Below are 17,455 nucleotides of genomic sequence, written 5' to 3' on the forward strand. Positions count from 1 at the left end.
TAAAGTTATAGACAGATCCCAAATAACATCATCTGCAGCCATATTTGATGTATGCTGGCAGATTTACTGTGTGTGTGTGATTACGATTTTTTTAAATGTAGCTTAAACAATTTTTCAGTCATATTGCTACGATGTCTGCAGTGTGGCAGTTTATAGTGATGTCCAGCACTTGGGCATCAGGCAGCAGACATGTAGCATGATGTCCCACCCAGTCACATTATCCTGACACCAGGCCGACCAGTTCTAACACTAACCTCTTAATGCTGAGTGGCAAGCGAGGCAGCTGTTAGTACTATTTACTGTTGATTTTATATGGTGTTTGGAAGTTGAAATGAATTCAGTGAATCTCAAGATCCTGTTACAAAACATTCATACATAAACTAAATGCAAATCAGGCTTTCTTTTAGTATCTGTATTTGTACATAATAAGTTGATTTTGCCTCTGTTCAAAATGGTAAATTTTTGGTGGTAGCATATAGAAGAAACTGCCAGTTTGCGCATCATCCAGGTAAAATGGGCAGAATATCTAGAGACCTTATTGGAAGCATCTATTGTGAAGAATACAAAAATTCAACAAGTGGAGAGGCTCACAGCATAAAATACTGACAGAATGGCAGATATATAAATACTGATTATTATGGGATATGCATAAATCCCAACTTTTCCATTTTCAGTCAGCAATATAATTTCTGAATATGATACAAAAAAAAGCAATTGCTGCAATAACAATAGCAAATGACACTGAAATAATCACTTTAGGACCAGTATGTAATATATTTATGTTAATGTAAATGGACAACTGAGTGCTACAAACATAGATATAGGCAGGACACTGGACTGTGCCGCTTCGAGGATCAGACTGGTCTACTATCAATGCTCCAGAAACTACGCTACCAATCAGGCCAGCCTTGTTTTTCACCCACACACTCAGGATATTTGGCTTGCCTGAAAATAGTAGCATGTAAAACTAAAGAAATTATTGTGTTTGTATAAATAAATATCATTTACTTTGAGAATGGAAAAGGAAGATGTAACTTCCTGATATGTGTGTATCTACTTTCATTAATGTAAATATCTGGACACTTCTGTCGTGATAATGCATGTTTCACAAAAAGTAAAATTTTCCTGAATATCTTGTCTGGAAATTATTATCTCATTCATACAAATTGTGTATGGATGCACCTTGCAACTTCAATGCTGACTGTAAGTTGGCTCTAATGGGTAGGTTGCATTATATTCTTGCTTGCCAATACAGAACACTTAAATGATCTGAATTTCTTTTACCTAATAAAAAATTCTCTGGTTATTGTTCGGTGATTGTTTTTTGTCATTCCCAGTATGTACTGCCAGTAGAAATAATTATGTATAGTACACAAATGATATCATCAGTAACCAGCCTAAATAACATGTTTTACACTCCTTCGAGGAATTTATCAAGGAGTAGTTATTTTTAATCTGATTATATTTATGATGACAATACTGACTACATCCAAAATGAGGTTATTAAGAAGAAATCTGCCACTGAATAAGACTGAGATGACAAGAACTTGGGAAATGTTAACTAATTTGATTAGGGAGCTGCATGACAATGATCTGTGCAGCTAGTCAGCCATTTTTCTTCCTACTCAGTGACAACACCTTTAATCATTTCCTCTATGCAATAATGACAGTTATCAGAGTGATTTTTCATGGTCTGATTGTTCTGGATTCACTCACCTAATTTTGGGGGCCCCGAGTGGCCGAATGGTCTAAAGTGCTCTCCGTTACGGATCACTGCCATCTCACCTCTGTCTGCGTGGGTTCAAGTCTCGGATTCAGCCAATGTGGGTATGTGAGAAAGCTTGCCAGTAGCTTCTCGTGGGTCGGTGGTTCTTTCCGGGGTTTTCCCGGGTTCTTCCTCCACCATTAATACTGGCCGCCATGTATAGCCTATCGTGTGCTGAAAAATGGCGTTAAACCCTACAACAACAACAACAACACCTAATTTTGAGTGTGGGTGAAACATTCCCAAGTTTTCTCTGCACATTTTTAAAATAAGGCGTCCAGAAAATTAAAAGGTTTAGATATTTACATCCATGATGGCACATACAGGTATACCGATCACATAAAACAGCAGATATTGGCTTCGACACAAAACACTTGTCTTGTTTTCAAATAATGCAAATTTGACTAAATACTTGAAAATTTATGAAACCCCCCAAAAAATAAAAAAAAATTGTTTACTGTACCTTACTGTTTTCAAACTTTTTATATTCTTGTCAGAATTTATCTCCTTTGGAAGGATGTTTCTACCATCTTTTGGGTTAAACGTATTTACACCTATTACTAATGATAATGGTGTTTTCACATTTCACAAGATTTAGTTACAGCAATACAACATATCTTGCATATCATTTATATTGCATATTTTTTACTCTATTTTTGTCTGTGGCCACACAGACCAATAAGAACAAAGAATTGATGCTATTTTTATTGTGGGTCTTGGAGTTAGCATTTTGAAATAAAGTTAGATGGAAAAACATCACCATTGTGGCTCAACCGATGAGCACTGTCTTTAATGCTGATCTGTTTTGTCCAATCCTTTAAACCACTTGGCTCTTGGTGATAACACCCAAAAGGATCAATTTATGTACTGTTTATTTAATGATTTTTGGAGGAAGGGGAAAGGCAAGATGTCACACATTCCTAGACACTGTGCATTTCTATGATACCAATTTACTCTAAGCAGATGAAAAACAAAATGGATGATGGTAATTTCAAGTAAAAGTAATTATGAAAACCCACCATATCATAAGAAAAGAATAAGTACCTGATGGATCAGGCTTTATCTGTCCAATGGGAATTGTGCTTTCATATGTTGGGGACATAAAAGCACTAGTCACATTCCAAACATCGTCAGCAAGCGGGTAAGTGCCGACGGCATACCATGTCTCTGCAATGTTATCCAGAGTATTAGCATCTAGTAAATCTTTGTCATAATAACTCCATGTACCAGATAGGGAGTCCACTGAAAACTGGTACAGTCCAAATCCTGTTGTGAGGTTAGCTTCTGTATTAGCTACGTCAACAAATCTGCAAAAAAAATTGGGATAAAATTGGTTTTGAAAGATCACCCCTTCTGCAAACAAAGTCAGGGTATATAAAGACAGGTTATAGCACTATATAATTGATAAATCGGTCCATTCAGAATCAGGTCTCTCATGGCACTGTGGTTTTTCAAGACTGGTTTTAATGTAGTATGATCTAGGGCAGTCCTGACAATGTTTTCTCAAACAATGCTGAAAGGGAAGCATTGTTTTAAGAATCACTTGCCCATGTAAAAAAAAACCTTCAAGGTTTTTCCTGAAACAAGCAAGATGGAAAATCCTAGCAAACTATTGTAAAGCATTAAGGCATATAGTAAATATTACACCAATACAACCCAAGCATACCTGGGTAAAGAGTTCAGGCACATTGTAATATTAACCAATACAACCCAAGCATACCTGGGTAAAGAGTTCAGGCACATAGTAATATTAACCAATACAACCCAAGCATACCTGGGTAAAGAGTTCAGGCACATAGTAATATTAACCAATACAACCCAAGCATACCTGGGTAAAGAGTTCAGGCACATGGTAATATTAACCAATACAACCCAAGCATACCTGGGTAACAAGTTCAGGCACATTGTAATATTAACCAATACAACCCAAGCATACCTGGGTAAAGAGTTCAGGCACATTGTAATATTAACCAATACAACCCAAGCATACCTGGGTAAAGAGTTCAGGCACATTGTAATATTAACCAATACAACCCAAGCATACCTGGGTAAAGAGTTCAGGCACATAGTAATATTAACCAATACAACCCAAGCATGCCTGGGTAAAGAGTTCAGGGACATAGTAATATTAACCAATACAACCCAAGCATACCTGGGTAAAGAGTTCAGGGACATAGTAATATTAACCAATACAACCCAAGCATACCTGGGTAAAGAGTTAGGGACATGGTAATATTAACCAATACAACCCAAGCATAACTGGGTAAAGAGTTCAGGCACATTGTAATATTAACCAATACAACCCAAGCATACCTGGGTAACAAGTTCAGGCACATTGTAATATTAACCAATACAACCCAAGCATACCTGGGTAAAGAGTTCAGGGACATAGTAATATTAACCGATACAACCCAAGCATACCTGGGTAAAGAGTTCAGGGACATAGTAATATTAACCAATACAACCCAAGCATACCTGGGTAAAGAGTTCAGGGACATAGTAATATTAACCAATACAACCCAAGCATACCTGGGTAAAGAGTTCAGGGACATAGTAATATTACACCAATACAACCCAAGCATGCCTGGGTAAAGAGTTCAGGGACATAGTAATATTAACCAATACAACCCAAGCATGCCTGGGTAAAGAGTTCAGGGACATAGTAATATTAACCAATACAACCCAAGCATACCTGGGTAAAGAGTTCAGGGACATAGTAATATTACACCAATACAACCCAAGCATGCCTGGGTAAAGAGTTCAGGGACATAGTAATATTAACCAATACAACCCAAGCATGCCTGGGTAAAGAGTTCAGGGACATAGTAATATTAACCAATACAACCCAAGCATACCTGGGTAAAGAGTTCAGGGACATAGTAATATTACACCAATACAACCCAAGCATGCCTGGGTAAAGAGTTCAGGGACATAGTAATATTAACCAATACAACCCAAGCATGCCTGGGTAAAGAGTTCAGGGACATAGTAATATTAACCAATACAACCCAAGCATACCTGGGTAAAGAGTTCAGGGACATAGTAATATTAACCAATACAACCCAAGCATGCCTGGGTAAAGAGTTCAGGGACATAGTAATATTAACCAATACAACCCAAGCATACCTGGGTAAAGAGTTCAGGGACATAGTAATATTACACCAATACAATCCAAGCATACCTGGGTAAAGAGTTCAGGCACATTGTAATATTAACCAATACAACCCAAGCATACCTGGGTAAAGAGTTCAGGGACATAGTAATATTAACCAATACAACCCAAGCATACCTGGGTAAAGAGTTCAGGGACATAGTAATATTAACCAATACAACCCAAGCATGCCTGGGTAAAGAGTTCAGGGACATAGTAATATTAACCAATACAACCCAAGCATACCTGGGTAAAGAGTTCAGGGACATAGTAATATTAACCAATACAACCCAAGCATACCTGGGTAAAGAGTTCAGGGACATAGTAATATTAACCAATACAACCCAAGCATACCTGGGTAAAGAGTTAAGGCACATAGTAATATTAACCAATACAACCCAAGCATACCTGGGTAAAGAGTTCAGGCACATAGTAATATTAACCAATACAACCCAAGCATGCCTGGGTAAAGAGTTCAGGGACATAGTAATATTAACCAATACAACCCAAGCATACCTGGGTAAAGAGTTCAGGGACATAGTAATATTAACCAATACAACCCAAGCATACCTGGGTAAAGAGTTAGGGACATGGTAATATTAACCAATACAACCCAAGCATACCTGGGTAAAGAGTTCAGGCACATTGTAATATTAACCAATACAACCCAAGCATACCTGGGTAAAGAGTTCAGGCACATAGTAATATTAACCAATACAACCCAAGCATACCTGGGTACAGAGTTCAGGCACAGAGTAATATTAACCAATACAACCCAAGTATACCTGGGTAAAGAGTTCAGGGACATGGTAATATTAACCAATACAACTCAAGCATACCTGGGTAAAGAGTTCAGGCACATAGTAATATTAACCAATACAACCCAAGCATACCTGGGTAAAGAGTTCAGGCACATAGTAATATTAACCAATACAACCCAAGCATACCTGGGTAAAGAGTTCAGGCACATAGTAATATTAACCAATACAACCCAAGCATACCTGGGTAAAGAGTTCAGGCATATAGTGATATTATAGGTTACTGCATTTGTATGGGAAAATATAAACGAGTTTTGGGATGAAATACTGCACAACCTTGGGAGTGCAGTATATCCTTCCGACAAAACGAGTTCATATTTTCCCATACAAATGCAGTAACCTTTTTATTATATGCTCATTTTTTTATTCTACCTAAGGTTTAATTACATAAACAAAATATACTACAAGGAACAACGTAAATGAATGAATGCCGTATTCCAAACGAAATACACAAGCGCAGATTTCTCATTACACAAAAACATCATTATTAATGCGCACATAACTCCGCCAGATAAATTTGAACTTAGTCACGCGCTTGACATAACTTTCGAAAGAAAATGGCATGTCTAGTGAAAATTGAAATTTGCAGTCATATTGTGAATGAATGCGCATTGCAACACCTTTTCCATTTGATCTGGAATGAATATATTTTGGTATTTTGTTTCGATTCGACGAAAGTTTGTGATTTTGGACTGGATTCATCTGTGCAAATTGTACATGAAATACATCGGACTGAAGTGGCACGGGAGAAGCCTGTTTACATCTGCAAGTGTGTTTGTTCTGTCATTGACTATTTGAAATCATTAATTCCACTTGATCTGGAATGAATAGATTTTGGAATTTTGTTTCGATTTGACGAAAGTTTGTGATTTTGGACTGGATTCATCTGTGCAAATTGTACATTAAATACAACGGATTGAGGCGGCATGGGAGAAGCATGCTTATATATGCAAGTGTGTTTGTTCTGTCATTGACTATTTGAAATCATTATGTGGGGAAAATATGAAGTGTTTCAATCGCAATTATCAAAAAGATGCTATTGAATTTAACGTTTATTTCATTTTGAGTACAGTAAGTAAGATGTAATTGCACTTGGAATATAGTTGAAATTACAGTACAATTTTGAATTCTGTAATTGACTGGATTATCAAGCTTGAGAACTCATGACATGGCTCATGTAATTCGGATTTGCAGAACTAAGAAAGTACATTTTGAGGAAATTCTGGATGTAAAACTGTAAGTATATTTGTTTTGCCATTCTTATTACCAGCTAAAGGAGACAGTTTATGGCTTTATAGCTTGCATGTTATTTGTAGGTACCGAGCAATTTTATGAAATCTGGTGTCTATTGCAAAATCTGAAACAAAGTATCAAAAAGTAAACATGGAATGTAGCAAAACAGTTGGTATGTTGCAGTCCACGAAACATCTGCTTTTGTTCATTCAGAAACATATTTAATCAACCAAAATGTATTGCATCTACTATGCGAATGTACATGATTTGTTTACAAAGTAGTTCCTAATACACTATTGGGTACACGTGTCCAGCGCGTGGGTGCAATATGAAGGTGTGCAATATCGTAAAATATTGAACAATTCTGATAATGTAAAGTTAACAGAGAAAAAAATGAGCATATAATAATAACCAATACAACCCAAGCATACCTGGGTAAAGAGTTCAGGCACATTGTAATATTAACCAATACAACCCAAGCATACCTGGGTAAAGAGTTCAGGCACATTGTAATATTAACCAATAAAACCCAATTATACCTGGGCAAAGAGTTCAGGCACACAGTAATATTACACTCAAATTTCTGTTGAAATGAATAATATAGACGCATAAGAAATATAATTTCAATATATTAAACATCAAATTCTTCTGCTGATGACATTAATCATTGATGCAGCAGCAAGACTGGAAGCCGCAGCACATCATGATACAAACTTCATGCACATAAGTATTCACTTAAATATTAAATATTCTTCCTGAAAAAAAAATGGCAGCCATATATTTGTGAAATTAATATAAAAACATTTAAAGGAGATACAACAAGCTGTGACAAAAATGAAATATTGATATATCTATTGAAAGTACCAGAAAATGTGTAATTATTGGCCTCAGATTTGCTGCTGCTTTAGTATTACTATTATTCTTCCATGATTCATTGGCTGCCTCCCAAAGTAATTGCTTATAAAAATAATAATTTGTTCTTTTTTTAAAAAAAAGAAACTATACAACAGAAATTCAAAATGTATTAACTGACAACATGAAGACTATCTCTCAATATGATTTGTATTGTTTCACCCCATACACACATCATTCCAGCCCTAATAAGCTTATACTTCAAGTTTGATCAAAATCTAATCCCGAGTGGTAATAAGGTTATCCAGTCATGTGCAAGATCACATCATTAATATGCATGGAATTTGCTCATTAATGAATTCATCTAAGATTTTGATGATATAAACCTATATCCCAAGTTGGATTGAAATTGGATCAGAAATACATGGATGCATGATGCATAATGGATGCATGGTCAAACCATATGCTCTCTTAGTCTGATTATCAGAAGAACTGAAAATGTACAGGGTTGAATGGCACATGAAGACAATGCAATCGATGATGGAAAAGATTACCACCTGAGGAGGGTTACATTTGGTGGGGTTTTGTCCACAATAAATCCATCTGTCACTGCAGGAAGGACATTACCAGCATTGGTTATGGCTCGCACTGATGTGAAGTATGATTGGCCAGGCTTCAATGGTAATACAGCCTGAGCATAGCCTGAGCTGACAACATCTGTAATAATAATAATAATAAAAATAATATCGCTGAGGATGCCTCAATTCTATACTCTGACCTTTGACAACTGATTTTTATGTTCAAAATCAGCACTTGGCCTATTCAAGTTTTGTATAGGTTTCCCCTAACACCAAGACCTGAAGGTTTCCAATAAAATTTTAAATTGTTATGTGATTAACAATGGCTCATCAAATTAGAACAAGACTGATCATATTTTACAAGACTGTAAATCATAATGTAGCTACTTATCCCTCAAATTTACTAACAGTAGGCAGTGGACATTATAACCTGGACTGTTACTGAATTAATCAAACTACTAATAATACATATAAATAGTTTTAATGATGAAGTCAAGTTATGTCTCATCTTCAATAAGCACTGATGATACACAACACTGACCATACAGAACATTGACCAGACAGAACACTGACTATACAGAACACTGACTATAAAGAACACTGACCATACAGAACACTGACTATACAGAACACTGATCATACAGAACACTGATTAGACTGAACATTGACCAGACAGAACATTGACCAGACAGAACACTGACTATACAGAGCACTGCTATGAACACAAAATATTGCCACAGCCATTAAGACAAAACAAACAGAATTATTAAAAACAAGAGGCCCAAGTTGGTATGATTTAGCTCACGCATGTGGCTTACACAAATTAAAAGATGGCCATTTCACTAAGCATGCTTATGTTGTACTTTAAGAAAATAATCCTATGTTCTCAGCAATATCCCAAACTTACGTCAAGTTTAACTATTTTTTGTAGTCTATTGAAAGGTCTGATAAAGAAGGACTTAATATGCATTCTCTCCACTGATAACATAATTCGTACAAGGTTTTTGATGATAAAAATCTAGTGGGTTCACTGCCAAAAAAGTTGTAGTGAATTCAGGAAGACATAAAAACATATTTTGAGAGGTAAAAAAGCTACATAAATAAATATACATGCCTTGCTCATAAAAAATCTTACAAAAGATCTTAACCTATATACTAAATCTGCTTAAAATCAGGTCACAAATATAGCCTCTTCAGTGGTAAGAAGCTTAGCCAATGAAATACAATATCCTCTCATTAATATGCATAAAACCTGTTCAAAATAAACTTCAATTTAAAAAACACTATCTGATCAGAAATAATCTCTAAATTTGAGACAAGCTCAGTCAAATTGATATGTTCACAGATATGGATCTTGCTCATAGTTTTGCTCATTTGAGATCTTGATACAGAACTTGCTAATAAAATTGTACTCATCTGAGATCTTGATATATATCGTGCTCATAATTGTATTCATCTGAGATTTTGATATGGCTCTGTTCACAACTGCACTAATCTGAGATCTTGCTCATAGTTGTACTCATTTGAGATTTTGATATGGCTCTTGTTCATAATTGTACTCATTTGAGATTTTGGTATGGATCTTGTTCATAATTGTACTCATCTGAGATTTTGATATGGATCTTGCTCATAATTGTACTCATCTGAGATCTTAATGCTTTAACAACAAGTTCAATCTGAACTGGTCCCTAGACCGGGACAAGCTCAGCAAATCTTATGCAAAATCACCTCATTATTATAGCACAAATCTTGCTCACGAATGACCTTGATGATAAAACCTAGCCCATATTCAAAGTCTGATCAAAACTGATTAGAGATATTGCTTCCAGACTGGTAACAGACTAAGCCAATCACACACTGGTAACAGACTAAGCCAATCAGACATTGGTAACAGACTAATGCAATCAGATATTGGTAACAGACCAAGCCAATCAGATATTGGTAACAGACTAAGCCAATCAGATATTGGTAACAGACTAAGCCAATCAGAAACAAGATCACCTCATTAATATGTGTGAATTTCATTCATAATTGAACTTGTCAAAGATCTTTATAAAATATGGACATTTTCCAAGTATGGACAAATCAGATTAGAAAGGAGGTCTCCAGAGGGGTAACATGCAACTTGATACAAAATCATTTCATTTTACATTCAAGAATCTTGCAGTCTTTCCAGTAACTCTCTTTGATAAAGGAGATAAAGTAGGGCGTTTTTTAAAAAAAAAGGAGAGTAGGGGAAAGAAAGAATACTTAATAAAGTAAAATGAAATTTATGTAAATAACTGAAAAAAATGTTGTTTTTTTTTAAATCTGCCAACCTCAGCTTGAACAAAAGCATGCTCTTACTTACATATTAGTTGTCTTTTTAGCCCTGGCTGCCCCAATCTTCTTAAATACACAGTACCACATCACAGACAACATATCTTAATTTACCTCTCCATGACCATTTAAGCAGTGAGTAATCAATTTTCAACATAAAATTTATTTTAAAAAATAGGCAGAGTAGGGCCATTTTGGAAAAAGTAAGAAAAATTTCAAGTACCTGGAAAGTAGAAAACATTAAGAATACAAGAAAAGACTAGTAACACTGGATAGATTAATCACGCTCATTATACTTAACTCATTAAAGACTTTGATAATACAGCTTAAACATTTCAAGTTTAATCCAAATTATGTCAGAAATATGGTGTCTAGAGAAGCAGCAGCAAGCAACTGTTGAAGGATGAATGATGGGCAATGAATACAAGGCCTTACCATAATTTCACTTGGCCATTGGAACTAATGATGATGAATGATGGGCAAGGTCTTACCATAATTTCGCTTGACCAGTGGAACTAATAACATGTACAAGAAAGATCAGACTCCACAACTATGTTTTCTTCTTGGTGCATCATAAGTATGAGGAGATTGCCATTTCTTATTTACATTTACACAAGATAGATAAAACAGTGAGTCAAGCTTTTGCACTCCATCAGCTAAACTGTATATTAACATTCTGTGCAGCATCTTGTGCATCACAAGGGTAAGGGGCAGCGAAATACACCCATCCTCACCCACCTACTGCCCCATCATTACACAAAGTTCTAAATAAGTAAATATAAGAATAATGTTGCCCTATTAGTAAGAAGGGTGGTTAATTGGATTTGGCTGGCATTATCTAGGGGATGACCTCCCCCAATTTTATGGCCCGGTGTGAGTGAATTATAAGATAGAACATCAACAGAGAACTGAGCAAGATTGTTGGGAAGATATAATGCAATACGAGCTCCCTAAGACAAGAAAAACAACAAAATTTAATCAATAACAATTAACAGCAGCAACTCCAATTCAATCTAAGTTATGTCAACAGAATTTAATAGCAGTGTCTAATTTGGATTTATTTCATCATGGGATATTAAAAGGTTGCAAGATTTAATTTTTTGCAGAGCTTTCATTATGGATAGAATATCTGAAAATAATTGATGAAATATTTTGTTTGAGAGGTTTCAATGTGTTTTTCAGATTTCATCATGCTTGTAAGTTAGGTTGAAATTTTGATTTCATCTGGTAACTGACTTGAGAATGTGTTATTAGGTGTTTGCAAACTTTATCCCTATCTTTCTCATTCCAATGGCCTATATACAGAGATGTATGGCGATAACAAGAGGATCTGATTTAGGGTTTGAGTAATAGCATTGTGATAAATATTTCAATAATAATAATTTCATATATCTTGACTTGTGCCTAAGAAACCAATTAAAATATTAGTTGGTAATTTGAATTATTTCTTCCAAACATTTTTGTTAATTACAGCTGCTGAGACAGTGCCCATCATAAAGATAAATATCTTTCTGTTGAATTATTTTCATTCTGTGTCTTTATTTGTCTTGGATGCATCTGTCAAACTGTTAAATCTGGAGCATTACAATTACACTTGAGTCTTTATCTAAGACAAACCATTATGTTCATCTCTAAATGTACTGTAACAACTCAGACCTACCTGGTGCAGCTGCTTTCTCTTCCTCATTGTGTATAAGTCCTGCCTCTATGAAGGGCTGTACATCCTCTCCTCCAGGCTGTGTGCCAACAGCCCACTGGTATGTCATTACACCATGCATACTACTCTCAAATCCCTCAAACTGAACAGATACAGTCCCTGCGTCCATCTGGTAGTTAATATCAACTTTATCTTCAGCCCCATCTCTTAAAATGCCTTTGTGAAATAATAAAGATTGTTTTTATGTATAAACTTTCAGTCACTTTGATTTTAACATGCAGTGTTCTTATCCGAAAAAATGTCGCTTGATATGAAAATCTGTTGTTTCCTACTTAGGAATTTTTCACAAGCTTAAAATTGAGGAATATAAAGTTCAAAATTAAAATGTATGTGAGTATGTATTAGTGTTTCATGGCATGACAGCACAATAATGGCTATGTGGTGCCAAGTAAGACTAAAGTTAAAAAAATATAACAATGAAAAATTGCACAAAAAGACTTTAGGAAGAAACACCATTCCAAATAAACACAAAGAACTACAACATAAGATATTAAAAGCAAAGATGTTAAATTTTTTGGGTAAAATAGAATAAAATAAAATATAACAGTATAAGCAATTCAAACAAATCCTTAAATGAAAGCACATTCCATCAAAAAGACTGAGACTTTCTGAGGTGGAACATCATCGACAGCATGCCATTTACTATTCAAATCTGAAATACAGTGGATCGACTGCCATGAGCATTTCCATAAGATGTATGTATGTACTATGTTTTTATTTTCTGCACCTCAGCACCAACAAGGGTATGTAGTGCCAACAAAAGTTATGTTTTTAAAATATGTAAAACTATGTACAACAAGAAAAAATATAAAAAGTTTTTAGTAGCACCTTATGGTACCTCAGCACAATAATAATAATAATAATAATAATAAATAATGAATTTATTTAAAGAAGTTCATTTGGTCAACCGACCAATCTACATCGAGGCCTTCAACAATTATATGTGTATGAATAGCTGATGTACAATTTGTACAAGATGAGGTGTATTTGTACAATTTGTAAAAGATGAAATGTATTTGTACAATTTGTATAAGATGAGGTGTATTTGTACAATTTGTACAAGATGTAGTGTCTTCTGATAACAAATGCTATTAAAAACTAGATGACTGATCTACTGCTATAATTAAATATGCACAAGGCTTTAAGGACGAGCATGTACAGGATTCATACAAAGATGAGAAGGAAACCTTTCTAAAATGTTACAGGCGAGTACATGAAATAACATTGTTTTAAAGAGTAGTACAGTAGTACTGAATTACACAAAATCATACTAATGATTATTTCTGTAGAAAGAAGCTCTTTAAAAGCTTGGCACAAGTCAGCTGACTATATAAGGGTGATATGCAGTTTGAATGTGTGTGTAAAGTTTCATGGCAATTCTCCAAGAAGTTTATGAGAAGTAGTGACAACAAAATCATGGTGCTACCAGACTAAGGAAAGATAATGGAAAACAGGCCATCCCATAGGCCCTTCTGACCATGTGACCACCAGAGACAAGAAAAAACAGATCAGAAACATGACCTCTTGATTGGTCACAAACTGAGCCAATCAGATGCATGATTACCTCCTTAATATGCATGGCTTCAGCCTATCACTGAACTCATCTGAGATGTTAATGATATAAGAATATATTCTAAGTTTGATCAAAATCATATTAGAAATTAGGTCTGCAAAATGGTAACAAACTCAGTCAGATGCAAGATAATCTCACTAGAATGCATGAATGTGACTAATTATTAAACTCATATATGTTACACTGCTATACACTAGATCAAACTGGTTGATAAAATAAGAGATGGGTGCCACCATTCATTTTCCATGCAATGATGGATTATGATACTGTGATCCAAATTTCAGGTATATCAAAGAAGTCTGCTTGGAACGTATCCTGCAGGACACACAATCTATTATCAAATAGGTGCAAGAACTTGTATACAGATTCATAGTGAACAATTTCATAAAGGTAAGCTAAAACTGGAAAATTTTCCAGCAACTCAGGCTGCTGACTTTTTGACATTCATCAAGCCCACTTCTAAGCTCTTATTTTACAAAACTCTTGCTTAGAACCTAGAGATACCAATCTCTATTTTGTGACTGGTATCTAGTTGATGATAACTCTTTGGTCAAGAATCCAGAGATACCAATCTCCATTACTTGACTGGCATCTAGTTGATGATAACTCTGTACCAATCACCATTACATGACTGGTATCTAGTTGATGATAACTCTCTGGTCAAGAATCCAGTGATACCGAGCTCCATTACTTTACTGGTATCTAATTGATGACAACTCTCTGGTTAAGAATCCAGAAAGACCAATCTCCATTACTTGACTGGTATCTAATTGATGACAACTCTCTGGTTAAGAATCCAGAAAGACCAATCTCCATTACTTGACTGGTATCTAACTGATGATAACTCTGTACCAATCTCCATTACATGACTGGTATCTAGTTGATGATAACTCTGTGGTTAAGAATCCAGAGAGACCAATCTCCATTACATGACTGGAAATTTAGTTGATGTTAATATGCTGCCACTTTTGATGACAATGGATTCCAAAGTATTTTTGGCTGAGTGTGTAGAACTCACATCTTGTGGTTGCGCATGGACTGAATGATACGTGTGATTTAAAACTTGTTAAAAAAAACAGTGTCACAACTCATCAAAATTGGACCATAAAAGATTATGACCTTTCAAGGCATAACTGTTTGTCATATGCAGTTCACCTACCAAATGGCATCCAATTCTGTTGAAAGGTTGCAGAACTTCAGAGGGTCACAAAAAGACTGAAAGGATGGACAGATTGATTGACAGACAGAAAAGGCGATTACTACAGGGCTCCCACATATCAACATCATCTCACTTCATCTGGATGAAAAAATCTGGCTAATACAGGTGAAAATAAAATTAAAGCATCTAATTCTTACTGCAAATTATTTTCTATATAAAAGCTTATAGCAAGAACCTACCTATCTTATCCTGTGGTACAACAATGACTGGTGTGGAATACATGGTGTCACTGGGAGTTTCAGCACCATTGTAGGCCTGCACAGACAGATAATAGACTGGAACCTTGGTGTTTAGATCAGTGTTTTGCAATACCAGATCTCTGATGTACATACTGTTCTCCTTGCCTATGACACGCCAATCAAGAATGTTGGTTGCACCTGTAATGCACCAAACGTGTTACAATAAGCTATTCAGTTTAGGACAAGCACATGTACTCAAAAAAGGGGGCATTAAATAGTTTATAAGTTGGGAGTGCATATGAATCATAAAAATACCAACTGACAAAGAATTACATCAATGGTGCTGCAAAATCCTCAAACTTTTATTTAGAAATGCTGCATAAAGTTAAACAAAACTAAAATTAGCAACTGCAAAATTTAATTTTTTTTGTCAATCAACTTGTTTTAAAAACCTTTAGTAATAAACCATTTGTCTGCATGCATTAGCATCTAACTACAGCTATAATAATAGTGTCTATACAGTGCCAATTAAAAGAAAATTAAAAAAATGTAAAAATTAAGTACTGCACAAACTCCAGAACCCTTCCAATTAAATGCAAACATGGAGCACATAAATGTAAAGATATTACAATTCTGCAAAAAATACATAAAATAATATATGAAGGTGAAAACAATTTTTCAAGTAAAATATATTTCTTTGTTAATACTTACCCAATCAAAATACCTTAGGAGAACAACTACCTTGTAAATCCAGCCCTCCCATGGAAAAACTCTTTAGCTAAAAAGCTAGAAGTTATCTGTCCACCAAGCTGGCAGTTAGAGTGATCTCCCCTTGATAGCAAGATTGGCACCACATTTCCACGAAATCATCAGTTACTACTGGAGTGGAAGGCATACTCTCAATATGCATGTAACTGCAGGGAGGCTGCGAGGAGTTTATGTGTATTATGATTGGGTAAGTATTATTGAAAAAACATTTTATTTAAAAAATTGGAATCCTCTTCAAAGATATTACACAATCATAATACCATAGGAGAATGGGTAAGAGTTGGAGGGAGATATATTTGCTTGCCCTGGAGAGACCATCTATGATCCCCTAAGGTATGCGGGAGAGCTTCTAGATAACCTGATTATAAAATAGACTCCATATGTCAGGGAGATCACTACACTTGCAGTATATTATGAATTAGATCCTGTTATTTCCATTGTGTCACTAAGTAGAGGCTCCCTTTTGGTGGCAAAGGCTTGAGGGTGAGTGATATTTTTGCTAGGGCTACTATATTGGAACAGGCAAAGTGCTTGCACTGTATTTTGGCTTTCCTGGATACAGGCCTCCCACGTCTTTTATGTAAGAATTGCTACATCTTTTCTGCAGTGAGCTCAGTCTTTTCCACCTCATGTTCAATTTTTTCCATATTTTCATTGAGACTACTGGTTATGTTCATTAATTCCATGACCTTGTTATGTTCCAGCACTTCTTTCGACAGCTACAAAGTCCGTACAACCAAGCCAGGTAATTTTGTCTGCTCCAGCACTTGCTCTTCCAGACTGGAACAGCTGCCTGGGTAACAGTTGCTTGTACAGCTTTATGGTGATGGGGCAGTTGCAAGTTGCTATTCCTGAGCACACTTTTGTATCAAGGTGGGTAGTCCCAGTGCCAAATTTGTTCTGGTATCCTCGACACAATTCTTTCTCAGAGTCTCTTTATTTCTTGTACTTGGTTGGGACTAGCTCATGTCAGGGCAGCATTCTTGTATACAATGGCATACTCCGATATTGGTACATGAGATGTGCAAATCAAACCAGGAATTCCAATATTTCCTACTTCCACCAGTGGTCAGATGCCCCAGCTATGAACTCTTGCATAGGTACCATATTAGCAGCACTACGTTGAACTAGAGAATACACTGTTGGAACAGTAACAATGGAGATAAATACTCTGTTGCTTGTATTCCTAAAGTCAGCTAGTAGCTCCTTGCATTTCCATACCAGCCTGCAAGTGGGATTTAGAAAATGCAGAATTCTCTGGCACATCTTTCCATATATATCCA

The 17,455-nt window shown here is 35.6% G+C and overlaps 1 protein-coding gene across 1 annotated transcript in view; it reads right to left on the minus strand.

Moving 5' to 3' along the window:
• Positions 1–17,455, minus strand: part of LOC149782244 (uncharacterized) — a 577,549-nt gene that overhangs the window by 132,571 nt on the left and 427,523 nt on the right. The window contains exons 151-155 of the mRNA XM_089935097.1: positions 15,405–15,602; positions 12,377–12,589; positions 8,377–8,536; positions 2,810–3,072; positions 815–945 (exon numbers count right to left, since the gene is read on the minus strand). Of these exons, the coding sequence (XP_089791223.1) occupies positions 815–945; positions 2,810–3,072; positions 8,377–8,536; positions 12,377–12,589; positions 15,405–15,602 (965 nt within the window). The remainder of the gene's footprint in view (positions 1–814; positions 946–2,809; positions 3,073–8,376; positions 8,537–12,376; positions 12,590–15,404; positions 15,603–17,455) is intronic.

This window comes from Sinohyriopsis cumingii, chromosome 15, assembly GCF_028554795.1.
Source record: "Sinohyriopsis cumingii isolate HCF-2022 chromosome 15, ASM2855479v2, whole genome shotgun sequence".
Classification (NCBI taxonomy): Eukaryota; Metazoa; Mollusca; class Bivalvia; order Unionida; family Unionidae; genus Sinohyriopsis; species Sinohyriopsis cumingii.